General features: G+C 48.0%; 1 protein-coding gene across 1 annotated transcript; it reads right to left on the reverse strand.

Annotated features, from left to right (window-relative positions):
* Positions 1–1,082: 1,082 nt before the first annotated feature.
* Positions 1,083–24,939, reverse strand: Pola2 (DNA polymerase alpha 2, accessory subunit). The gene is made up of 18 exons (XM_005351769.2): positions 24,647–24,939; positions 22,717–22,841; positions 21,487–21,578; positions 21,069–21,126; positions 17,834–17,940; positions 15,411–15,604; positions 14,920–15,008; positions 13,246–13,401; positions 12,770–12,832; positions 11,716–11,758; positions 8,351–8,475; positions 7,571–7,609; positions 6,654–6,727; positions 3,581–3,689; positions 3,355–3,461; positions 2,511–2,570; positions 2,283–2,409; positions 1,083–1,507 (listed from the first exon to the last, which is right to left on the reverse strand). The coding sequence occupies exons 1-18, from the start codon at positions 24,723–24,725 to the stop codon at positions 1,352–1,354; spliced, it is 1,803 nt and encodes a 600-aa protein (XP_005351826.1). The 5' UTR covers positions 24,726–24,939; the 3' UTR covers positions 1,083–1,351.
* Between the last annotated feature and the right edge of the window lie 2,541 nt (positions 24,940–27,480).

Here is a 27,480-nt window from a genome sequence, read left to right on the forward strand (position 1 = left end):
CCTGGGGCCAGGCGTGGTGATGTATACTTTTAATTGCAGAACTTGGGAGGCAGAGGCAGAAAGATCTCCGAGTTTGAGGCTAGCCTGGTCTACAGAATGAGTTCCTGGACAGCCAGGGATACACAGAGAAATTCCATCAAAAAAAAAAAAACAAAGTTTCCTGTTTAGAAGCCAGAGGACAAGGGTTATCGCCTCCCCAAGTTGAGGATTGTTTCTAAGTCTTTCCTTGAAGGTACTCTTTTTGGAACATGACTATGTAGACCAGGCTGGTCTCAAACTCAAAGAGATCCGCTTGCCTCTGCCTTCCTCATGCTGGGATTAAAAACAGCCTCCTATGCACTTTCACAAAAGGTGGAAAGAAGTTCTCATGGTGGGCAAACTGTTCCCTGATGCCTCCTCCATCAGAGGTGAGGAGCACAGGCTGCTTTGTCAGGTCCCCTATTTCTGTCACTCAAAGCTGATACCCCTCACACTTCCTAGGGCCTGGCAGCTTGGGTGCTCCTACCTTGCCTTTGGTATGCAAAGGAGGCTAGCCTGCTTATGTGGGACTGAAACCTGTGCCGGGTTTAACTCTCTGCACGCTTTCCTCAATGCCAAGAACATATGGGTGTGGGGATGTCCTGGGATCCCTGTCCTTACCCGAGAGCTCTGGTTACAGGCAAGGCTACTGCTGGACCTGGTAGAGTGGCGGACTGACTGGAGACTACAGCTACAGAGGGACTCATCAGGGCTGCCTCCTCCAGATGGAGAGGTGGGGCTGAGACCACAGCAAGCGTGTGAGACACGGTATATGAGACGAGGCACAGGGAGAGTCAGGCAGGTTGCCAGCTGCTTGCTCTGCAGCCCAGTTCTGTAGCCAAAGCCAAGTTTCTTCCTCAGCAACTGTAGTCTGGGGACTTTGGGAGGATGCAGGGTAGGGCTGGGAGAGTTCCAAGGGGCTGGATGGAGCCCAGTGTGACCAAAGCTCTGCCTTCTCTGGACATAGGTCAAGAAGACAACATTCCTAGGACACTACTCAGGAAAAAAAAAGTAGAAGAAAGATTAAAATCAGTTATACTAAAAATTTATATTTATTGCTCCAAACGCTGTGTTTGATTTACACAGAAAATCATGAAGTTTTCCTGCCTTTCTGGGCAGGCTGTCTCCATAGATGGTTCACTTCTCGACACCCTACGTCCCTTGTGAAGCAAGAAGAGAGGTGAGATGCATGATTCAGATCTAGGCCCCATGGCACAGGGGCCCAGCCCTGCAGTCCTGTCCCTATCCGTATCAGGTGCTCCAATAGTCTGGTCATCAGAGGTCGTACCTGGGCTCTCGGTGTCCGTGAGGCCACACGACCTAGGCTGAAGACTCAGATTCTGACGACCTGTGCAGCCACACTCAGGCCCTGCCTGCCCTTACTGTCCGTGGCCCCGGGCTGCCTCCTGAGGTAGAGGCGGCCAAAGGTGCCACCCACTTGTCCTTTGGTGAGTCGTCCAGGATTCATACAGACACAGCCAAGGATGTCCTGGGAAAGAAAAAAACACTGGGTTTAGAAGCTCTCAACTGGGTGTGACATCGTCAGATTCTTACACCGAGATTTAGAAAACAGAAACGAAGGCAAATGTGTTCACTTGTAACTAGAGACTCTCTAGGGCAAAACAGAGAACGCCAAGACCTGGCAGATAAGGAGCTCCTATGCTTGGGGAAGAAACTGATCCCAACAGTTTTGTTCTTCCACATGAAGAAAGACTTAGGAGTTGTTGAGTGGGCTGTAATCTCAGCACTCAAGAGGCTGAGGCAGGAAAGTGAGAGCCCCAGGACGTCCCGGGCTGCACAGACCTAGCCTCAAAGACTCCTTCCCTGGAGAAGCGGACAAACCACTGTTTAAGACTGGACTGGACCCAGCTGGTGTGTGGACTCCCTGCCAGGGACTCCAGCCTGAGGCAGCTGAGATCAAGAGCTTCTTCAAGGTACTACTAGCTGAGCTCATGGGGGGGGGGGGGGATCAGAACTCAGGGAAAGACAGGCAGGCAGGCAGCAACATCTTCCCAGGTCACCTTGACAGGGCCTAAAGTCCTCACTCCTTGACACCTAGGCTCTACTCAGGTGGGCACGTGTGGCTTGTTCCTGCTTCATTCCACGCTTAGACTATTTGTCACCCCATGACCCCAACAATCAGCCCTTGTGCTGTCCCCAAGCGGACACTGTCCCATTAAACAGGCCCAGGTCGAGCAAGTGCCAGATAATCTGGAAGGAAAAGTCAGGTTCTGATGTGTGCAAAAAAGTCAGTTCAAACCTACCTTCACAAAGTACCTCAGCTCCGACGGCACTATGAAGACATCAGGGGTGACCAGCAGCTGGGCGTAGGTATAGAAATTCTCGTAGTCTATGGCCATGTCCTCGTGGGGCGGGTAGAGTGGGTAATAGCTGCAGAGATGAAAGAGACTCTAGTAGCAGTCAATGCAGGAACCGGGGAGGCCCCGCTCCCAGTCTCCACACTGCCCATGTTTATGGGCTGGCACGCTCACCTTCTCTGTGTCAGGATATGCTTGAGGATTCGGCTGAATCTGTCTGAAGTCCCAGAAGAGCTAGAAAGAAGGGCAGAACCAGGTTTCTCTGTCAGTCCTCTTCAGGGAGGACCCGAGGACTCAAGTCAACCAGAGAGAAGCTGAACAGCAAGGACACAGTTACGGGGGAAGCTCAGAGACACACTGCAAAAAGCTGGCTCTTTTCCAGGACAGGGCAGCAGGGCACGGGGCTTAGAGGGAAAGAAGAATCCTAGGAATCAGGATATAGGAGGCCTGGGCGCTGGAGCTGAACCACCTTGTACAAGAGGATACAGTCTCTGCACCATGAAGCCACACACAGCCAGGCAACCCCAAAGACACACCACAGCCAAAGCGCACACCCACTGAACTTCAGCTCATCCCTCTCCTGGCAAGGAAGGTTTGATGGAAGAACCGACTGCCTAGCCTAGACACCAGATCCGGCAGTGCCTGGTTCTCTGAGGGCCCCACATTCACTGATAAATCCACGGTAAGTCTACAGAGGACACTCGCGCACTCAGGTCACAAACGAGATGGTAAAGAAAAAGAGACTGGAGCCAAAAATATGGATTCCATCACCTAGTGTTTCATGTAGACACAACAGACTTGGTTCTTTGGGGTCTCAGACATGGCAAACTCGTGACAGTAACAAATACATTTTCCTGACTGCTACCTTTAGCAGAAAAGAAAAGGCCTAAGATTTTGGTATAAAGTGTGGCTCTCAGGACTTCTTGACAAGGCTGTCAAGTGGCATGATGTGGTGGGGGGCGGTGTCTTGGTGATGTCAGGAGCCAGCTGTCTACGGCTGACAAGGAATGTTTCTTACCTACAGATCTCCTCGGCCCCAATGTGGAACAGCAGGTCTGTGGATGTCAAGCCAAACATCACTCCATTTATGGAGAGGCTGCAGGGCTCTGACACAAACTGCACTCGCTGAAATGAGAAGCCGCTGACATGAACATCTGCATACAACAGCTAGAGAGAGCTTCCCCACAGAGCTGGGACTCTCTCCCCTCACCCACAGGGCCGTCTTCACCCCACCGCACTGGTACCTTTTTGTCCTCTCGAGGCAGCTCCGAGAAGGTAAAAGGTGGCTGTGGGTATACTGGTTCGTGATGCACGTCCCTCAGAGATGGGACAAAGACAAGGTGGGAGCCGGAGCTGCTTTGTCAAAACACAAGCACAAGAGGGACAAGAGGTGAGTCAGCAGAACTGGGCCACAGGTTAAAGGTGTAAGCATGTCTTTCATCCAGCAGCCCTCCAGGAAGACCTGGATGGCATTCTACTCTGAGCAGACACTGTCTCCCAGGGCCCCTGCGAGGGAAAAGCAATCTGCTGTCACATACACATGTCCAACTGGAGCTGGTCCATATAGCTCAGGACACACAGTCACTTGCTTTATGTGGCTTCCCACTACAGAGAACTCTTGTCTGGTAGGAAAAGCGGGGGAACTGAGATCTAGAGCTGGGCATGGTCGGCACACACTAGCAGCTCCAGCCCTGGGGAGGCCAGAGAGGGCTGACCCGAGTTTTGAGGCTAGCCTGACTACAGAGTGAGACCCTGTTAAGGAGGAAGTCTTGGGAGTGGGACTGAGCTTAAGCTTTACTCCACTCTACAGGTCTAGGTGGCCTGTGGACAACACAGTTCTCTGCAGACATGACTCAGGTCAAACAAGTGAGGTCAGGTCCCAAGGCTGCCCTTCAAACCAAACCATTCAGGCAGCAAAGGGCCAGGTCTCCTGGACACTGAAGACACTCACTGCCCACTCACATCAGGGAGCCGCACTGTTTCTACCCCTCAGTACACTAGTGTCAACAGCAGAGGCAGCTGTCCCTTTGATGGGGACAGGAGAGTCTCTAGGGTTACAACACGGAGTGGAGAAAAAAAGCTGTGGTTCCAAGGGCCAACTGTTTCTACAACCACACAAAAGAGAGAAGGGCAAACCTGCTCTGTGGCTCCCTTGTCTATCCTTGGCAGAAGGGCCACTGTAAACCAAGCAGGCATCAACTCTGCTGTGAGGGCAAGCCTGGCACCGGCCAACAGCTCTCACTTGTAGTCGCTTCCTTCTGTGCTTAAACCGTGGGACGGATATAGACTCCCAGAGCTGGAGTTACAGGGGGTTGCGAGCAGCTTGACGTGGGTGCTGGGAGCCAACCTCTAGCCCTCTGTAACAGCAGAAATACTTCTTTTTCCTTTCTTTTTTTGTTTTTCGAGACAGGGTTTCTCTGTGTAACAGCCCTGGCTGTTCTGAACTCTCTCTGTAGACCAGGCTGGCCTCAAACTCAGAGATCCACCTTCCTCCACCTCCCAAATGCTGGGATTAAAGGCCTGTGCCACCACCAACGGCTAAGGCAATAGTTCTTAACTGCTGAGCCACCTTTCCAACCCTGCACAGGGACTTTGAACATATAACTGGGGACTGGTCCACTGTAATTGGGCATCATAATCTTGGGAAAGGTACTTTGCATATCATTCAGTCTCTCGGACACCAAGTTCCCTGCCATTGTCCAAGTCCACCATGTGGGTGCTAGAGTCTGGTGAACAAGCCAGAGAGTGAGCTGAAATTATGTTCTAGGTCTCCAGCAGTGGAAGTCTGAAGGTACAAAGGACTGAGGCTAAGCTGTTTGTCCTCACGGGACCAGACTGCTGTTCAGGACTGGCTTCAGAAGAGTAACGGTTAAGGAGGAAGCAGCCTCTGCTCAAGGCTTGGAGCTGGCTATAGGGGGAGGGGCCAGGAAGAAAATTCCAACTATGTGCAGTATTGCACAACTTCATACATCAGATGGTGGGAGTGTCTCATTGCTGTCTCTTGAGCAGAGAGGTGCATCAGGGCATTCTGCTGCTACAAGGGCCTCACTCACATCTGCCGAGTTCTGCATGGTGCCCTGCATTTCTGACCTAGCACCATTTATATAAAGCTCTGGCAGGGTGGGGCTGCGTCCTGCTTTGCAGCTCACACTAGCCACAGATGAAAGTGCCTGGTGGCACTGGGTACTGGCTCCCAGGGTAACAATGCTTGGTCTATTCTTTGTTTGTATCACTGCTATCAATAGCATATGGGATGAGGAACCAAAATCAGAACCCAAACTCATGTTGGAAGCACCAGTCAGTGCTAGGTACTGCTTCAGTGCTTGTCCCTGCTTTGGGAGGCTGGGGTTTATCTCTTGAGGACCTTGGCATTTCCCTGGTTTTTATGAACTCAGCTGGGGCCCTGACAAACCTGTGAGAAGAGGGAAGGTATATGTAACCCTCCATTCGAGAGGGGAGGGGAATGGAAGCAGCTGAGGGCTCAAGTCTCCTGGCTCCAGGCCTGATGCCAGCACAAGGTTGTATTACAACTAATCAACCTGGGATCTGTTCTCAGGACAAAAGGCGGAAGGAAGACCTTTAAAAACCACCTTTGTTACAGGTCTGTTTTTAAATCTCAGCTTCAGGAATGTTTGTTTATTATGAGTTCAGCAACAGGCAGCAAATCCCCGGAGACTGTCCACTACGACATTTTCTTTCTGACTTGGCTGAGGGGCCAGCTCCCTGATGACTCTGCAGCTAGCTCTAAACCCTTCCTGGGATCGGGAGGCCTGCACACACTAGAACCACAGCACTTATATCAGTGCTGTGGCCTTTCAGTCCTGCCTGTCTTCGGAGCTAGGTTGAGGATTCAGGATTCACCCTCACTGGAGTCTCTAGCCCTTGGCGGCCATCCACCACCATTGGGAAGCACTGACTCAGGGAAGAAAGTTGGGCTTACCCCAAAACATTCCCTTCATGCAATGAGAGGCTTGGGGCCTCTCAGAATTTCACTGCCAATCAAATTCTTCCCCAAACCACTCTGGGAATATTCCCATGGAGTAACAGTTTATACAAGGGGAAGTGAGAAAAGGAAGTAAAGAGAAAGACCGAAGGATGAGAGTGTGTGAAGTTTGTCCTTCCAAGTTTGTTTATCTGACTTACAAAGACGCCTGTTTACCCACTGAGCACCGGAGTTCAAGGGCTCTGTCTGATCTCTAAGTCCAAAAGGACAGAAAGGATGGGAACAAACATGGTCCAAGAAGCTTCAGTTTCCTACTGGCACTTCCTGGAAGAACCTAGAAAGCTCCAGGTCTGCCCTCCATCTGGAACACTGACCTTCTTGTTCCTTCGATAACGGTTCTCAGGCACTGCTTGAAAACGTCTTCAAATGGGCTTGTCAGCCGACAGTTCTGCAAGAAAGGAAAGGAACTGCACTTGGAGAAGTGCCAAGGCTTGCAGGATGACCCCAGGGGCATGGAGTGGACAGAGATGTGACGATGAGGAAGATGGAGCCAGGCATGGGGACTCATGCTCTGTAATCCCAGCACTGCTGTGAGCTCCAGGACAGACTGAATTCTAAGTCAGCTCAGTTCTAGGGTAAGATGCCATCGCAAACAAACAAAAAGCGGGAGTGGGGTGGGCTGTCCATCTGCAAGAAGCTGAGTCTAGATAAGGGAATAATTAATTCTCTTGCATGTGCACGGAACAGTCTAGGATGAAGCCTGCATTGAATCTTGTTTATGGAGGTGAAATACCCAGCAAACAAAGGGCAGGAGGCCCAGGCCCTAGACCAAGGTCCTAAGGAAGAACTGTGATTTACGTATTGGAGGACCTATGACATGAGCTTGGGCAATGGCCAAATAAAGGATTCCACAGAACCTGCCTCTTGCGTGAAGAGGCTAGTATGTCAGTTTCATAGGCACTGAGACCAGACAGCCAGACCTACGGCTGAAGCCCATCTGCTTTTATTACTACTTTTGCATCTAAGTAGTGACTTGGGGTAGACAAAAGAACCACCTATTTTTCCAACTCCCTCCCTGGCTTCTAGATGGTTTTATGTACTAGTGCAACAGAGTCTTCAAATTCAAAGTATTTAATGAATACAGCTGGGGACAATATTTTCCTCGTTAGCCACAGGGTTGATGTAAGCCTGCTGCAGACGTAGATAAACTCCAAAAGAGGAAACTGAAAGAGTCTAGGTAGAGTGCAGGCACTCATCCCCTTCCCCTCCACTCCCCTCCCCAGGCACTTACCTCCACCTGCTCGTGTTTAGCATCCAGGAAAGGTCCAAACTGCAAAGGAGCAGAGGTAGGGAAACAAAAGCACCAAAGAACAAATCAGAATCTTCCATGTCTGCAAAGGCTTTTAGACAAACTGTCTAAAAGCAGTTCCCTGCCCTGGTCCACCTGTCTCTCCAAGGTTGCCTGAAGAGCCTGGGAAGGTGACAGATGGACCAAGGAGCATCTGAATTCTGTTCCCTCAGGGGGCTTCCCAGGGCCCTATAACTCCTGTGGTTGCCCCAAATGACACTGGGCTCTCTTTTGTTTTTTTTTCACACCTAGCAAGAACAACAGACCACTATGTTACCAGTAGTATCTTAGCCATAAAAAGAGATTAGATGTGGATCAGAGTACCAAGACAGAGCAAGACTGCTGTAAAACCAGAGAAGACAATACTGCTGGCCCTCTGGACTTAGTGACGGCTATGGATTACGCATGTACCTCCAGAGGTACAGACTGAGAATTAAAAAAATTCCAGCACTTGAGAGGCAAAGACAGGCAGATCTCTGAGAGTTTGAGACCAGCCTAGTCTACATAGTGAGTTCCAGGCCAGTCAGGGCTATGTAATGAGACCCCGTCTCAAAACAAAACAACAACAAAAAACACCAAAAATAAGGAGTTAAAAATAAAACGTCTTTGTAAAATGAGACAGATCAATGTTTCTTGAGAACTTAGAATAGCATTACAACCCTTTCCAAGGCCGATTCATTCCCACCCTACAGCCTCCCTGCACACCACTACCCAAGGACCTACCAGGATACAGACATCTGGCCGGTCATGGTTGATGATGGCGATCAGATCAAGCAGGGGGTCGTATGTGATGCTGTCAGAAGTGGTATAAGGCCCACAGGCAACTAAAACCATAGTTTGCTCAAAATCTGAGACAGAAGGCATTGCAAGGTCATGAGGAGAAAGAAGAAAACTGATATTGGTAGAGAGATAATGAAGGGCCGGCCACTGGAGGAAAATGCACATTAGGTCCCATGAATGCAGGTCTGAGGACTGAAGCTGAGGCTCTCATCCCTCCCCAGGAACACTGAACCAAGTAAAAACTGGGCAGTGTGAGCAGAGTGTCAGTGAGGAAGAATCCATCAAGATGACAAGTGCTCACACTGTGCAGAAGTTAGAACCATCTGTGGGAGAATGTGGGTTCAGAAGGGCAGGCTGTTGGAGGGCCAGACACTGGACGACTCTGCTGGATTCTCATGCTACCTGGACACTAAAACTGCTAGGCTTGTGCCCCCCACCCCAAGCTTGGGTTTCCAGTCCCTGTCTAGCCCGAGAACTATCTGGATTTGAGTTTTATTTATTTATTTATTAATTATGTATACAATATTCTGTCTGTGTGTATGCCTGCAGGCCAGAAGAGGGCACCAGATATCATCACAGATGGTTGTGAGCCGTCATGTGGTTGCTGGGAATTGAACTCAGGACCTTTGGAAGAGCAGGCAGTGCTCTTAACCTCTGAGCCATCTCTCCAGCCCTGAATTTGAGTTTTTAAAGTCAGTCTGATCGAGACCAGCCTGGTCTACAAGAACTAGTGCCAGGACAGGCTCCAAAGCCACAGAGAAACCCTGTCTCAAAAAACAAAAACAAACAAACAAACAAACACACACACACACACACAGACGTGTGTATGTTAAAGTCACTCTGAGCTAGCTCCTGTAGCTTATACAACAACCCCCCCAAATCCCTCAAATTTTCTAATATGTAGCAATTACTTTCATACTGGTTCTGTAAGAAATTATTTTAGGAATTGAGAGATGGCTCAGCAGTTAAGAGTGCTTGCTATTGTTCTTGGGGATCCAAGTTCAGTTCACAGAACCCACATCAGGCCGCTCACAACTGCCTATAACTGTTGCCCTTGGGACCCGACACCCTCTTCTGGCCTCCATAGGTACCCGCACTCACAAGTGAACATACCCATACACAATGCACATAAAAACAAACAAACAAGGCTGGAGAGATGGCTCAGTGGTTAAGAGCATTGCCTGGTCTTCCAAAGGTCCTGAGTTCAATTCCCAGCAACCACATGGTGGCTTACAACCATCTGTAATGAGGCCTGGTGCCCTCTTCTTCAGGCAAACACGCAGACAGAATATTGTATACATAATAAATAAATATTTAAAAAAAACAAAAAACAAACAAAATAAATATTACAACAATAAAAATTAAAAAATGCTTTACTCCAAAATTGGAAGCTAAAGCAATTTACTGTCTACAGCTCTGGTCACCGTAGTGCAGCCGTCACGGTGTCAGCAGGGCTCTGACCGATCTGAGGCTAAAGCCAGTGGTCTGAGGTTTCTGTCCTCTGACTCTGATCCTTCTGCCATCCATGTGCATAAGGACCCATGTGGTTGCACTCAACCCACCTGTATAATCCCATCCAAAAGATTCATTATGAGGACCAGGCTTGACTGGGACATACAAAGATCTGCCTGCCTCTGCTTCCTAAGTACTAAGACTAATGGTGCACACTACCACGTCACTCAGATCATGTAAAGGAACATATTCACAGGTCCCATGGGATCACGGAAGTGATATTCAGGCTGCCTCAGGTCTGAGACCAGGAAGAACCTACCTTTATCCCCCACACAGATAGTTTTTGATTCCATGACATCTCAAGAATGACTTCACATGCCATCAGCATGTGTGGGGTTCTGTCAATATGTCAGCACTGGCATGTATTGAAAATCTTTACTGGTGTTTGTTTACTCTGCTTACAAAAGTACTTAGAAATACTTTCCTTTCCTCTCCTCTTTTTTTTATAAAAAAAGATTTATTGGCTCTATTGGCACGTATGCCTACACGAGAGACGATGACATCAGACAGAACAAGGCAACAAATCCCTGGAGATGGCTGTGAGTCACCATGTGGAGGCTGGGAATTGAACTCAGGTCCTCTGGAAGAGCAGCTACTGCTCCTAACCACTCAGCCATCTCTCCAGCTCCCATCCTCTTTTTCATTTGTGGCAGCGGGGGATCGAAGCCAGAGCCTCATATATGCTGCACACGTGTTATCTACCCAGCAACACCGCCACCCCAGTTTATGGGAATTTTAAAACAAAGTTTGTTAACTTAAAAAAAATTATTTTTTTATTTTTTAGGTGTTTTTCACACAGGGTTTCTCTGTAGCTTTGATGCCTGTCCTGGAAATTGCTCTGTAGACCAGGCCAGCCTCTACCTCTGCCTCCCAAATGCTGGGATTAAAGGCATGCATCACCACTGCCCGGCTCACAAGTATTTTTTATTATCTTGCTTTTCCCATCCAGGTCACTTGTTCTGCAATTCTTCCCCCCAAGACAGCGTTTCTCTGTGTAGCCCTGGCTATCCTGGAACTCACTCTGTAGGCTAGGCTAGCCTTGATCTCAGGTCTGCCTGCCTTTGCCTCCGGAGTGCTGGGATTAAAGGTGTGTGCCACCACCAAATGGCCCTTCTTTTTTTTTTTTAAAAAAAAAGATAAGAGTCATGCTATGTAGCCTTTGCTGGCCTGGAACTCCCTATGTAGACCAGGCTAGACTTGAATGCAAGAACCTACCTGCTTCTGCCTCTCAGGTGCTGGGATTAAAGGCGTGCACTAGAATGCCTGGCCAGAAACTATTTCTTCAAATGACACCCTTATGTGGAATGATGATAGAATTGCACAAACTTGCAAAGAGAGCACAGAATTCTGTCTTTTCCCAGAGCCCCCTAACATGAACATTTCTTACAATACAGCACATTTGCTGGGATTAACAGTATGTTAACTGCTGACTAAACCAGGTTTTCCAACAGTGTCCCTTTCTCCTCCAGGATTCCATCAGGGACACCCAGCTTGAGTTATAATGTGTATATCATTTCCCCCTTCCAAGTACCTTCACATGCCTGTTAGCATCCAGGTTACAGGTGTTTACTTTATCACCAGAGCCCAGATAATGCCACTGTCAGTGCTCAGGAGGTTCGGACTCCCTGGTGGCTCTTGCAGAAAAGGCCTGTAAGTCCACTGATTAGCTGTGGTCTTACTGTTCTGCATGCCTTTCCCACACAGCTTCTGTTGTTTCCTTGAGCCTGGGCAACTTTGTCTAGGACTTTGTCTATCACCCCCATTATTGGCAAGAAAAAATTTGAACAGAAACTTACCTCCATCCTCTTCAGTGGGCTGATAGAATGGAAGCGGCACACCCTGGAACAGAAAGAGCTCAGCTAAGGTCTTGTTCCTGCCATTGCTTTGGTAATGGATGGCTCTGAGTGTTTGCAGGTGCAGTGGGAGGACCGTGAGAAGCAAGGAGAGGACATATCTCTGCCTTGCTCTTGGGAATCACAGGTAGAGCCCAGATTCCGCCACTTTTCTAGATCACCATGACTAAGCAGACCAGGCAATGGGAAAACACAAAACACTTAGCCATCCCATGCAAAGTGGGTGTTTGTGTCACTGGCATGCTGGGTAAGGGTGGAAGAAGGGAGTTCACTACTTTTCCTGGGATATGGAAATCTGTAAGGACCTTAGTTGAGAGCAGAGATAAGTAAGTTACAGCTCGAGGCCAAACTTGACTGCAGCCATTATTTTTTGTTTGTTTGTTTTTTGTTTTTCGAGACAGTGTTTCTTTGACTGTGCTGGAACTCACTCTGTAGACCAGACTGGCCTCACTCAGAGATCACCTGCCTCTTATTTACCAAGTGCTGGGATTAAGGGCATGTGCCACCCTGCCCAGCAACTGCAGCGGTTTTTGTAAATAAAGTTTTGGTGGGACTTCCCCAGAGTCATTTGTTTATGCGTGGCCGATGGCTGCACTGGCACTATAATGATACAAACACGTGTGACCTCATGGTCTAAAACACCTGCCACTGGGCTCTCTAAACAGTTCACTAAGTCACAGCCTGGAGGTGAGTTCCAAGTCTAGAAACAAAAACTACTACCAGCCGGGCGGTGGTGGCGCACGCCTTTAATCCCAGCACTCGGGAGGCAGAGGCAGGCAGATCTCTGTGAGTTCGAGACCAGCCTGGTCTACAAAGCTAGTTCCAGGACAGGCTCCAAAGCCACAGAGAAACCCTGTCTCGAAAAACCAAAAAAATAAAAAAAATAAAAAAAACTACTACCAAACATTCAGAGACTGAAAAAGACTAGTTTCTTCTACCAGAACAACATATACCGAGCCTGGAGTAAACGTGGAGTGGCAGAGGGCCCATCCTGTACCTCATAGAGTTTGGTGGCAGCAAGTCTCCTACCAGTGGTGTTGAATCCTTCCATAATTACAACCTGAAAGACAAGAAACACAAGACTGCTGACTAGGAGATAAACGAGGTCTGAGATACACTACCTTTGGTAATTATGATCCTGGCATTTTCGAGAGAATAAGCGAAGGGGGCTCTATCAGTCACAGTTACACTCTGTACAAATGGCCTGATTCTCACAACAATCCCAGAAAGTAAGAATCTGTATTTCATTTTGTGGATGAAGACTTCCTGGCTTCGAGGTCAAGTACCTTACCCACAGCCACGCACCTCAGGTGGAGCTGGGATCTGAACCCAAGCACTTGGACCCAGGGCCAAGGTTGGACCAAGGAGAGGAAAAAACAGTTCCTAAGACAGTGGCCCTATACAACCCAATCTCATAGCAACAGAGATGGAAACCAAGCGCTCAGGTCTGCATCCCAGAGGCTCCAGTCTCACCTGCCCAGGAAAGAGAGAATATTCCTTGAGATCGGACAGATCCACTGGAATCTGAGTGCCTGAGGAGTGTTCCCGGTCTCCCTCGAGAATCACTGACTTGCTGTTCAGCTTCCCATTGCTGTCACATCCAATCTGGCCCAGCAGGATGACAGGCTCCTACCAACAAAAGAGAGAACATAAGAATGACGGTACAGCGAGAGACCCCAAATGGAATGTTTTGGGGGGTGATCCCAGAATCACCATTAAAAGTGGAAGGACCCTTCAGGGGTGTTTAGTCCGCCTCCTGCCTGCCAGGTGTGCTCAGAGAGGCTGCCTGAATGTGAGCATCCCCAGCCTGAGGAATCCCAAGCCCTGCGGCCCACAGCACTTTTGGCAAACCACAGCTATTAATAGATCACATTCACTGAGTCTGCCACACACTGTTCTCAGCTGACATGTATTAACTCATTCAACCCTCACGACCACCGTAGCTACGGCAACACCCAGGAACAAGTGGTGGGGCCATATAATTAACTTCATTAAGATCAACAATAGTGAAGCCTGGACCGAAGGCCAGAAGTTGGCTCCAGAGCCAAATCCTCAGCCATGCTACAGTACCTCTTGGTACATGCATGCTCCTGCCTCCCCACAGGGTTTTGCTACACAACACAGTCAGTCTATCTTTAACTCTCAATCCTCCTGCCTTGGGCTCCCAAATACCCAGATACCATGTGGGACATCACTTTACCACTTCCACAGGAAGCTCTTCATAGACGGAACTGAAATCTCTAACGGCTTCCTGTGTAGGGCTTCCACTCTTGGGAGCAAACTCAGTACATCTACTCTTTCCCTCATGTGCGGCCCTGCCCCCAAACTTCCTGTCAATTTCTCCAAAACTTCCTACAGGACAAAGATTTTTCTTCCTTTTCTTTTTTTCAAGACAGGGTTTCTCTGTGTAACTGTCCTGGCTGTCTTGGAACTAGCTTTGTAGACCAGGCTGGCCTCAAACTCAGAGTTCCACCTGCCTCTGCCTCCTGAGTGCTGGGAGTAAAAGCGTGCATTACCATTGCCCGGCTAAGAACAAAATCTTATGTATGGTTGCTTTTCCCTGGAAGCAAACAGAGGACAAAGGCACACTCAGTAAGGGATTATTTAGGACACATCTCTTAGACTAGCAATGCTCCAGAGAAAGCACCCGCACCAGAACTAAGGCATGATGTCACTCTAGATGCCAGAGGCAGCTGCCGATCTGCATCAGTGCTCAACCAGAGGAATCATCCAGGCAATGAGAATTCCAGCCTCCTGCTCTCACTTGGCAAACCCAGACACTTCTACAGGCAGGAGCTCTCCAGAGGCAATGTCCTCCACCAATGAGAAAACAAGGTTTCAACCTTTGCATGTATATAAGACCCAGTCCACAAGGTAGGAAAGGAAGTCTGGCGACACAGGCGGGGATCTGTATTTTTTTAGAGGAGCCCGTTTTCACCACAGCCAACCAAGGCTGATGAACTAGAACACTGGTGAGTGGAGAAGAGCCTCTTCACTGACTTCCGAGAGTCGTAATAGTCTGAGACTGATGTGGTGGCACACGCACTCGAGGCAGACACTGGCAGGTTTTTCAGTTCAAAGCCAGCACGGTTTCATCAGGAATTAAGAGTAGGGGTAATTAGTGAGACCTCTTCAGATGGCTCTTACCTGTGCTGGTTCTAGAAGAGGAGTAAAAGCCTCAATCTTGTAATGCTCCTTCAGTTCACTGCCAAGCTCTTCTATCTTACAGGTCAGAACTGCAATCCAAAGGTGACAGGGTGCTGTCAGTAAGAAATTCCCTCAGCACGAAAAGACAGAACACACTGTCCAGGATCACAATCATCCTACAGGATGGAGGAACATGGACATCTGTCCAGTCTGAACCTCAGGTCATCTTCTGACATGATTACTTATTTGGTTTTCAAGGAAGCAGTGGCAAGTGTTCACAACTCAAGAGCCGAACTCCTTCACAGCGGCATCACCCAGCGTCCTTCCTTCCCCATCACTGAAAGAGCAGCCAGAGGAACACTGACCAACTTCTGGAATCAAAAGCCACGAGGGAGCTATTCTATCAGCCGAGCCAGGCTTTGTTACTTCACTTCTCTCAGTCCTCCCATTGGCTTTAAACCCAGTCAACCATCCGAGAGGAAACCAGTTACCTTCACGAATATCTGAGAGCTTCTGAAACATGGATTTGTAGCTGCTCGTGAGTGGCTCTGGGTCCCCTATGACCTTCAGGCTGACACTTCCAGAGCCTCCTCTCCCAGACCAGGACACACCCTGTACTGAGCCAAAGGTGGTGACCACTTCTCCTCGGTTGGTTCTGGAGCTGTATTTCTGGGAAGGGGTAGCACTGCAGGAACAGAATGGATTAGTGGATTATTATTGTGTAGCTACCTGAGAAAGGAACGTGAGGAGGCGAGGCTGGGAGGCCTGGAGAAAAAGCAAACTGTCTTAAAGATCTAATCAACGTGGAGGGGCCGCGAGTACTCTGACCTTTCAGGAATTCCGGGAATGAGGCCCCGAGGAACACCAGAATACAAAAGTTTAAAGACAAAAATATATAAAAACTAAATGAAGCAAAACAAAAGGTACTCTGAATTGACGGCACAGGCAAGTTTCAACTATTTTCCTTTCTTCTTGTGAGTCACCCACGGTTACCAACCCATCATTTGATCCTGAAACAGTGAATGGGTCAGAGATTGCTGAGCAAATACAAAACCTATGTACAGCTGAATCCAGGCATGGTGGCACACATCTGCAATTCTAGCGCTCAGAAATCCAAGGCAGGATCGGGACCTCACAGCCAGTCTCAGCCAAGTCTGAGGCCAGCCTAAACTATATAAGACCCTAACTCAAAAATAAATAAATAAATAAATAACTAAATAACTAAATAAATAAGCAAGCAAATAAAAACCTCCCAGTACAGTTAGTTCAAAGAACAAATGACACTAAAATAAAGTTCAACCAAACGAACGAACAGTTAAAAGGGAGCAAGCACCCCTTACCCTCACTCCAAGGCTGCACTGGCCAGTTCTGTATCCACTCTGACTGGTAAATCAAAAATACTTGGAGGCTGGTAATCTGCTTGGAATCTTCTGAACACTGCTTACGGAAAGGTCTAGAAACACACTACACTTGGCACACTAACTCTGTAGGAACTCACTTCCCAAGGTGCATGGTCGGAACCACTGCCAGCATCCCTCCTTTGCAGAAGAGCTACAGAAAACAGCTCGGCTCATTACCTTTATCTCCAGAGCTGCCTCTACCTACATAATTTACAGGCTGCTTTCACGAATTACAAAACGAGTCTCTGATGTCAGCTTTCTTAAGTGTACATTAAACAAATGATCAGGCGGGGAAGTGACCAGTTCCTCAGGGCTCCACCCGAAGGGGCATGCGTCACAGCAGCCCTCCAGCACCATCAGATGCTCACAGGGGACAGCCACAAACACAGCCACAGAAACAGATTTAAAGACCTTCCTGCTTAGAGAGGCTAACGCCCACCACGGCTCTGCAACAACTATTTGAGCCCCCGTAGGTTTCAGAGGTGCCCGTTTAAGTCTAGCAAGTTGACTTTGGGAACTTTTGAGCTCTCCCCAGACCAGGTGGACCACAGTGAAACCGAACTGACCTTGAGGACCCAATAACCACCCACAGTCAATGGCCACAGAGCCTTCAGTCACTGCCAGTTTTTTAAGATCTGTATTCTATGTGCACCATCTGCGTGCCTGGTATTTGCAGAGGCAGAGAGCTCATGGATCCATGGAACTGGAGAAACAATGTGGAGGCTCAGAAACAAGCCTGTGTTCCCTGCAAGAGCAGCCAGTCTCTCCAGTCCGTCACTGACTCTCTAAAGTGAGAGAACCGAGAAACCCACACTCTGGTTGGTTTAGAAGGACCCAGAGGCTGGTAGTTCCCTAAATGGCTGACATGCTGTTCCTGAGCCCCATCCTGATGGGAGAGCCCTATAATCACTTCTCCTCAGCCGAGCACTCGTCCGTGGGCTTCTCTAATGGAGACCTATCACTTATGGATTTCAGAGTCACACGTGATCTCTGCACATTTCTGGACAGTGGTGGCAGCCATGAGGAAGTATCAACTGAGCCTGTGAAGGCAAAGGTGCAGCGATGAGAAAACGCTCCAAAACGAGCTGTCACCTGAGCACGGGATGAACAGGTTACGCAATGCTGCGGACAAAGGCACATACTTTTCCTTTAAAAAATACTTCAGATTACAAGGAGAAACCCAAGTAAACGCAAACGAGTAGGAGCAGGTGAGAGCCTATTTGCCTTGACTGACCAGACACACCAGATGCCTGAGTTTCTGAATAGCCAGGCTGTTTTCAATAGGAGATATCAGTTCCCCATCTAGGAAATGAGCCCTAGAGAAGTGGGTGGAAAGCAAGTTTCTGTAATTACTAAACAAAACAGTAACTTTCCACAGGCGGCGAACCACAGGCTTTCCAGCTAGTTTGCAGAGACGGCCTACTCCTTGGGCGGTTAATAAGTTACTTGCAGTTTGCCTTGTCCGCAGAGAAAGGCGCGGCTTTCTCTACACTTGGATCAATTATGATACATACCTCGGGGAGAAACTTGATGGAGAGAGAAGCTGATGTGGGCTACGAGTAGAGACACTCCTTTTCACTAGGGGGGTTTCTGGAGTGCTGCTAGTTCGCTTATGAGGACCCTAGAAACAAGATGAACAAACGACATCCGTCACTCTGGCTCCAGGTTGCTAATTAAGTGGAGAGCTGCTGCAGTTCCTCGGAAAGGACAGAGTGGCCCAGGATCCTCCGGAGCCGTCTCCAGCAGTGATCACATAAACCCTCAACAGTAACCCAACACCCACCAGGACACTATCTGCACTCTGAAGGCTGTCATGAAAAGAATGCAAACATTTCCCAAAGGAGATGGCCAGCCCAGCCACCTGACCTGTCAACCGGCACGCACATCTCCATCCCCGTGGGCTCTGTGCTTTGAGAAAAGGCCCGAGTTTGGCAATGCATGACTCTGACCTGCGTGCACACATTCTCCGGAGAGGGGATGGGACTCTGTTACACTTCTTTTGGCCCAGTCTACCACACATTTTCCAAATTAAAGCCTGGAATAACTCCAGGCAGATAAGGTAGTTGAGCTCATACTTGGACAGAGTAGTCAGCGAACACCTCACTAATGGTGACATCTGGGTTTTTTTTCCTTTTTTTTTTCATTTCTTCTCTCTCTTCCACTACTTTTTTTTCTTTTTGCTCTCACCAATAAGAAGTCAAAGATAAGTGCAGGGTAAAGGATGAAAACCAATCACAGGACCTCATTCCCAAGACCTTGGATAATGGGGTGTCGACGGGAGACAAATGTCAAGCCCAGCCCAAGGGCTACAGTTCATACGCAGGAACTTTTCTGACTCAAGGGCTCTTCCTGCTGGTCATTTAAGGAAATGCCATCATCAAGTATCAACTGGTAGTCTATGCAACCCAAGGTGAGAACAGACTCAGAACCATCACTAAGACAGGCATGATGGCTCATACTTGAAATCCTAGCTTTGGGAAGCTGTACTGCAGAGGTTATCCAACTTCCAGGTCAGCCTGGGCTACAGAGTGAGACCCTGACTCAAAAACACAGAAACTGCATCAAAAATTAACTTTTAAATATTGGTAGTTTTATTTGTTTAAAGATTTTATTTTATTTATGTGTATGCTAGCACGTGCATGCAGGTGAAGGTGCCTGGGAAGGACCCCTGGAGCTGGAGTTACACACAGCTGTGAACTGCCTGATGTGAGTGCTGAGAATAGTACTTGGGTCCTCTGCTAGAACAGCGAGATCGTGTAACTAAGGAGACAGCTCTCCAGCCTCTGGGTTGTTTCTGTCTGAAATAGTCTCAGGTATTAAAGTCCACAGTGGTCTTGAACCCAATGTGGCTGAGGCTATCCTTCGGCTCCTGACCTGCCTGCCCCCTTCTCACAAGTGCTAGGATTACTGATGTGAGTCCCCACACCTGGCTTACAAACTAGGTTTTAAGTTATTTTTTCCATTTGTACTTATTATTGGAGAGTGTGCCCGGGTGCCCGGGTGTAAGTGCAGCTCCAATGCTGTGGAGCTGCTTCTTTCCATCCACCTTTTGGTAGGTCAGGTCACCAGGCTTGCGCTGAAAGTGTCTCTGCTCACTGAGCCCTCCCACTGGTCCTCTAAAATAACCATATACATACACTGCAAGCTCCTCTAAAATATCTTGTTTTTTTTTGGGACAGTGTCTCTCTGGATAGTCCTGACTGTCTCAGAACTCATTATGTAAACCAGACTACCTTGAATTCAGAGATGCTGCTACTCTGCCTCCCTGGAATTCAAAGTGTGTATACCACTGCCTGGCTAGGGCAACTATTTGTTATTTATTTATTTGAGACAGGATTTCTCAGTGTGTAACAGCCCTGGCTGCACTGGAACTTGCTTTATAGACCAGGTTGGCCTCAAACTCACAAAGATCTGCCTGCCTCTGCCTCCTGAGTGCTGGGATTAAACGTATGTCCCATAACCGCTCAGCCAGAGCAACTATTTTAATTTATATATGAAGTTAAAAGATATTAAGATACAATTAAGGAATGGTTATTTTAGCCAGGTAGGGCTACACAGCAAAACCCTGCCTCAACAAAAAATTACCCTAATTTAAAAATAAAGCTTACAAAGCCAGGCGGTGGTGGCACACTCCTTTAATCCCAGAACTTGGGAAGCAGAGGCAGGCGGAGCTCTGTGAGTTCGAGGCCAGCCTGGTCTACAAGAGCTAGTTCCAGGACAGGCTCCAAAGCCACAGAGAAACCCTGTCTCAAAAAACCGAAATAAATATATAAATAAACAAACAAACAAAGAAAACTTACAGCATTTTATACACTCATTTTTAAATTCTATATGCATCCTCCTACACTGGTACAATCCTTAGTCCTGTTCTATGATTGAATTCATAACTAATCTCTGCCTCCTTCTCTACTGCTAGATTACAGGTTATTTTTTAATTTCTTATGATTATAAATAATGCTATGATGCACCTCATCATGCATATAGCTTTTTCCGTGATTTGGATAATTTCCTTAGGTATTTAGGGAATTGCTGGGAATGGACTCCAGGCCTTGCACACGTTAAACATGTACCCCCGGGCTACACTCCCCGTTCTCAGGAGATGTTTCACCAGGAAGAATGAGTAAGACAAAGGAGAAACATAACTTGGGGTTTTGATACATTTTCTCTAGCTATTTTCCAAATAGATTCCTCTAACACATGAATTCTGCAGCTGTCATGGGCCAGGCCCTGGGGAAAGAACAGTGAATGAAGCAGCATCCGTGATCTGGGAGCTTCTGTAATGGAGTGATGGAACAAAATTCCGGTCCACAGCGAAAGATAAAGCAAGAGAATGGATACAGGAGAGGGAGAGGAAGGAAGCTGCTACTTTAGACAGGCTGGCTGCCCCTGGCAAGAGGCCACGAGGTGATTGTATGTTTGTATGCCTGAAGATGAACAAGAAAACCAATGTGGCCGGAGTGGCAGATGGGACCGAGGTGGACCGAGGCGGACCGAGGCGGACATATCCTCACACATGTTGTTCAGACTGTGAACCTTAGCAGGGAAATTCTGTGAACTTACTTTCTCTGGTGAGACCAGGCTGTCATGGGAAGCAAAATGTAGACCAGGCTGTCCTAGAAATCACAGAGATCTACCTGCCTCCACCTCCCAAGTGCTGGGTTTAAAGGTGTGCACCACCAAGCCCAGCTTTGTGATATGTTTTTAAGAATGTTACTTGTAGGATGCAGTTTCCTGACATCACATGCTCACCTTAGAGGGTGTGGTGTAAGAGTTCAGAAGGGTCTCCTCTTCTTCCTCCGCTTCAATCCTGAAAACACTAGTCAAGGAGAGTAATTAAATGAGATTAGTTGAGAAACTGAAAGTTGGACTGGAGAGATGGCTCAGTGATTAAGAGCATTGCCTGCTCTTCCAAAGGTCCTGAGTTCAATTCCTGGCAACCACATGGTGGCCCACAACCATCTGTAATGAGGTCTGGTGCCCTCTTCTGGCCTGCAGACATACACACATGCAGAATATTGTATACATAATAAATAAATATTTTTTAAAAAAAGAAACTGAAAGTTAGGTATTTTTAAAAATTTGTTTTTAAATTATATATACAACTGTTGAGAAATTACAAAATACATATATGTGGCTTAGTGCAAAGGCCTTCTGCATAAAAGGATACAGCTCTTGTATAGAAACGATGTCTCTGGCTCCTGCATGGCCACTGTCTTTGGAGGCACTGTGCCAGGCTTTGGATAATTTTTTGTTTAGAACCTGAGGAACAGAATAAAAGCAGATGGTGACTATATTATTCCATAGTCTGATAACAGGAAGGGCATTTCCTATTTGAAGAAGTAACAGGCATTCCAAATGTAAGCAGAAAAAGATAGAGATATTGCTCAGGTGGTAGAGAACTTGCGAGGCATGCAAGAGGCCCTGGGTTCAATTCCAGTATCAGCCCATTCTCACAGAGTCAAAGATAAACTACTCCAAAAAGTGTTAAGTAGCATGTAAGTGCACAGTTTTAATCCCAACACTGGGAGGCAGACACAGGTGGATCTGTGAGTTCAAGGTCAGCCTGACCTACACGGTGTGAGACACTGTCTCTAAAACAAAAAGATGACAGGCTGGGAATGGTGGATCATGCCTATCATGCTAGCATTTGGGAGAAAGTAGGATCAGGATTGGTACACACACTCAGCTCACAACTGCCTGTAACTCCGGGTCCGGGGATCTGACTCTGCAGGTACCTGCACTCATGCACACATACACATAGTAGAATAATAATAAAAGTAAATAAAAATTAAAAAGCTTCTCTAATAACTGTCTGCTGACAACATATAATCCTAGTAATAGTTCTCTTTCACACCTGCCATCAATTTTTTTGCAACAATTTTTACAACAATCATATTAAAAACACAGGTTATCAGAACTGGACAGGAGGAAAAAAACCAAGGCTCAAAAATAGTAAGTGACATGGACAAAGACACTTCTGCTAAGCCTAATGGTCAATGCTAAGCTGAATCTGAATCCCAGAACCCACTTAGTAGAAGGAGAGAATCAACTTTTCTTTCTTCATTTCCAGACAGGGTCTCACTATGTAGCTCTGGCTGTCCCGGACCAGGCCTCAAACTCAGAGATCCGCCTGCCTCTCCAGTATTAAAGATGTGAGCTACCACCATCTGGCGACAACTAATTTTTCATAGCTGTCCTCTCAGTTCTGTAGCAAGGTGTGCATACATATGCACATACACAACATAAATAAATGTACAGAACTGAAAAGACACTATGATAGAAAGTAACAGAGGGAAGAAAGGAAGTAAAAGACCCAGCGACCCGAGCCTGCATCTCTTCCTAGAGTGCACACCTTCAGGCAGCAGAATGCCATCAGTTAACTCACATTTGCTCTTACCTCGTGTTCAAAAGAGCTCAGGATCTCTGGAGTAAGGCACACTTTCCCCGTGCTGGTGCAGAAGGCAATGAGCTCGCTAACCATTCCCTCCTCAGTCTGTCTGTACAGAACACACAGCTCTGCCACTGCGGGGAGAGAAATCAGGCAAGGAAAAACCTAGCTCGTGTCTTTTCTTTCTAAGATTTACTTATGTATTATGTATATAGCGTTCTACTGGCAAGAGACAGAACAGGGCAGCAGATCTCATTACACGTGGTTGTGAGCCACCAAGGAACTGAACTCAGGACCTCTGGAAGAGCAGCCAGTGCTCTTAACCTCTGAGCCTTCTCTCCAGCCCCCTTGTTTACTTCTTTTTGCTTTCATATTGAGGCGAAGTAATCTCGTGTTATCCAGTTACTGCCTATTCGCAGGCCCTGGGAACACAGCAGTGAACAAGAAGACTTGTTCTTGTTTGCAGGAAGCTCACTACCAGGGTGAAGACAGAACAAGAAAGCACAGAGGCTAACCAGTCAGATTAAGAGTGACCCAAGTGGACTAAGAGTGTCACACGGGAGTGCTGTAGGCAGCAGGAAGCGATTCTGACTGAGTCCTGGACATTCACATGAAAATGAATTTTTTGTTGTTGTTGTTTTGAGACAGGGTTTCTCTGTAGCTTTGGAGCCTGTCCTGGAACTAGTTCTTGTAGACCAGGTTGGCACTGAACTCAGAGATCTGCCGGCCTCAGCCTTAGAGGCCAGGCATACACCACCACTGCCCAGCGAAAATGAATTTTTAAAGGCTGAGAAGTGGTGGTGAGAAAATCCAAAGGCCACCCAGGAGTGGTGGCAGGGAAGCTACAGCCAGTATGTAGTATGTACTCCTGACACGCGTGCGAGCGGCACTAACTCTAGCTCCAGAAGCCAACTCCCTCTTCTGGCTTTTGAGGGCTCAGCATACATTCGGTGTAGCTGTGTATGCGTGTACACACACACACACACACACACACACACACACACTCATTCACATAAATAATCCCAGCACTCAGGAGGCAGAGGCAGGTGGATCTCTGCTAGTTTGAGGCCAGCCTGGGCTACAAAAAGAGGCCCTGTCTCAAGAAATTTTTAAAAAGCAAGAACAGATTCGTTTTAAGTCCTCACAAGGACTTGGAATATTTCAGTTTCCACGAAAGAAGTGTGCCACACACTAGCTTGTGCTTTTTTTTTTTTAACCTTTAAAAGCAAAGCAGACAGGAGCTCAGTGTCCAGCCCTAACTGGTCTTGCATTCTCTAAGACCCTCTGGCCTCAGTCTCCCAAGTGCTGGGATAAGAGGCAAGTCCGTTTACACTATGGTCTTAGTTCCCAAAACCAGAAGTTCAAAGTGCTGACGGGTGGCTCCGGTGAGGGTACACGGAGTGCTGTTCTGAAGCCGACTGAGATGTGTGATTGAGGTCTTCCCCAGTGGACTCTAGGGACCATTATGGTGAGGCACGGACTCCAGAGCAAGAGACAGCTTAAACAATTCATTCTCCTTGCCTGTGTTCCTCCATCTATAGAGTCAAGAAGCCCCCTGAAGTTTCTTCCAAAACGAAAATAACGTATTAGGGATCCACCTCGAGGAGCTCCTATTTGCACAGATCGCTGAAACCACACTGACCGAGGCATGGCGGGGCACACTTTAATCCCGCAGCACTAGGGAAGCAGAAGCGGGTGATCTTTGAAAATCCGAGGCCGGACAGCCCAGTGGTCTACAGAGTAAGTTCTAGGACAGCCAGGGCTACAGAAGCAAACCCTGTCTTTGAAAAACAACTCTGATGAGAAAAGCCACGAGCGACAGATAATGAGCTGTGAGCTGCAAATGGTTCCAGGGTCTCCTTTTGGCAATGTCACCTGTCGTTTCACCAGGACCCGAGCATATGGAACTTGGAAGGGACCCCCTCGGTCTGGGACTCACGTTTCTCCATTAGAGCGTCCTCGCAGTCCAGGCCGAAGATCTGGAGCTCCTCCGCCAGCTGCTGGGTGGACACGGCCATGGTGTCCCGGCGGGGTGCCCCGGCGCGGGGGCCGGCGCCTCAGCTCCTACCTCAGTTCAAGTCTGCTCAGCAGAGGCTTGTCCTTTCGCTTTGGGCGAAGGTAACAGGGACGCGGGCCCCCAAAAGACCCCAGCCACCAGGTCACAGAGAAACACGTCAACAAAAAGAAAACTCGAAAGGTCTAGCTCCGGAGAGAAAACTTACATCCGAAGCTACTGCTCAGTGTCTCAGTCAGGAAAAACCCGCCAAATGCTTTGGCCGGCGCGCGCTTGCGCGAGGACCGGGTCAGCCCCGCCCTCCGCGTGCACGTGCCGGTCCGTCCCATTGCGGCTGCGCAGAAAGTGCCCGCTGTCCTGTTCGCGCGGAAATGGAGATTCCCGACCTTTCATTGCGGTAGAGTGTTTCAGGAGTCTCCTGTTTTGCGAAGCTCCCCGATGCTTGTTTGCCCTTTTTTTTTCCTGGACAGGAGGCGCTGTTCGGCCGTATCTTGCAGTGGCTGAATCTTGCTGTGCTGAGCACGCAGAGCGCCTTGGCTCCATCCCACTTCACCCCAGCATCTCCATCCTGCTGTGCCTTGGTCGAACCGTAGGGAATACGGTTGTTATAGCTGCTGTAATTGTCATCCACAGGGATAGGCCTGTTTTTCTGAGCCTGTGACATTTTTGTGGATCGGGGTGGAAAACTGACTAGTAAGGATTTCCAGGCCGAAATTTAGAAGTGGGCAACCAGAGGGCAGATCACTGAAGGGCGCTTAGGGCAGTGGTTCTCAACCTTTGTAAAGCTGCGACCCTCTAATACAGTTCCTCATGTTGTGGTATCCCCAACCATAGAATTATTTCGTTGCTACTTCATAACTGTAATTTTGCTACTGTTATGAATCGTAATGTAAATATCTGATGTGCAGAATATCTGATAAACGACCCCTGTGAAAAGACCATTGGAATCCCCAAAGGGGTCGTGTTGAGAACCGCTGACTTGGTCTGTAAAATGAGGAGTGCATTCTCCCCCTGAAACATTTCCTAATTTTTTTTAACCTAAATCTGCCTTGGTTTGGCTTAGTCAAGTGACCTGTGTCACCATGCGCTAAGAATGGAATTGAGCCCTGACAGCCTTTTAAGAAAACAACGTGATGATGGAAGTAGGTGGTGGCACACACCTTTAATCCCAGCACTCAGGAAGCAGAGGCAGGTGGATCTTTGTGAGTTCAAGGCCAGTCTGGGATACTAGTGAGTTCCAGGACAGGCTCCAAAGGTACACAGAAAAACCCTGTCTCGAAAAACCAAAACCAAAAACCAAAGAAAGTGCAAGCAGTTTGAAGCTGGATCTGGTAGCACACACCTGTAATCCCATTACTTTGAGACCATGATAGGAGATCTCTGCAAGTTCCAGCCAAGACTGTATAGAGAGACTTGGTCTCAACAAACAAACAGAAAAACACCTGGGTTTGGTTCCAGAGCTCATGTGGTGGCTCAGGACCACCAGTCACTCCAGCTCCAGGGGATTGGCCTCCGCAGGCTCCTACATGCACATGAAGGACACATTTGCTCAGGTGCTCACAAACACCCTTAGCACACCTCTAGCCCCAGCACTCGGGAGGCAGAGGCAGGTAGATCTCCAGGTTTGAGGCCAGCCTGGTCTACAGAGCAAGTTCTAGGACAGCCAGGGCTACACAGTGAAACCCTGTCTTGAAACAAAAGTAAATAAACTTCTTTTTAAAAAAGTCTTACTGAACTGGGCATAGTGGCTCGTATCTGCAATCCCCACATTTGAGAGGCTCAGGCAGGTAGTTGTCAGGAGTTTGTGGCCACCCTGGGTCACAGTCTAAGACTTGAACAGAAAAACAAAACAAAGCCTTACTGACTGTTCACACCAGTAGCCAAAGCACTGGCGGCAGATAGCACAGCAGCTGGGTTTAGTGTCAGGGCTACTGCACACCTGATACGTAAGACTTAAGACTTTTTTGTTTCTTTTGAGACAGGGTTTCTCTGTGAAACAGTCCTACTGTCCTGGAAGTCACTATATGGTCCAGGCTGGCATCGAACTCACAGAGATCCACCTGCCTCTGCCACCTGAGTGCTGGGATTAAAGACATGAACAACCACTGCCACCAAGTCTTTCTTGATAATGAGAGGTCATGAACCTTGGACCAATTAGCAGTTGTTCATAGAGATGAGGGTTGTAGCTCAAGTGGAAGAGTGCTTGCTTAGCAAGCCTTGGGTTTGACCCCCAGCATCTGATGAATGAAGATGTTGGCACATTTGTAATCCCAGTACTTGGGAATGAAGGCAGGAGGACCAGAAGATATCCTTAGCTACATAAGGAGTTCAACATCAGCTTGGGCTTCAAGAGACCCTGTCTCAAAAATGAATGGATAAACAAAATGGTTCTTTTGACTCTTATTATTTTATTATTTTATGCATATGAGTGTTTTGCTTTCATGTATGTCTGTGTACTGTGTTCATGCCTGATGCTGAGGAGGCCAGAAGGGGGCGTTTGTTTCACTGGAGCTGGAGTTAAGGACAGTTGTAAGCCACCACGTAGATGCTGGGAATTGAACCTGGGTCCTTGCAAGAGCAGCAAGTCTCTTAAAATGCTGAGCCATCTCTGTAGCCCCAAAGTAGTGTTTTGTTTTGTTTCAAAACAAGGTTTCTCTGTGTAGCTCTGACTGTCCTGGAATTCACTCTGTAGACCAGGCTGGTCTTGAACTCAGATATCCACTCCACTTGCCTCTGCCTCCTAAGTGCTGGGAATAAAA

Source organism: Microtus ochrogaster, chromosome 8, assembly GCF_000317375.1.
Source record: "Microtus ochrogaster isolate Prairie Vole_2 chromosome 8, MicOch1.0, whole genome shotgun sequence".
In the NCBI taxonomy this organism is placed as follows: Eukaryota; Metazoa; Chordata; class Mammalia; order Rodentia; family Cricetidae; genus Microtus; species Microtus ochrogaster.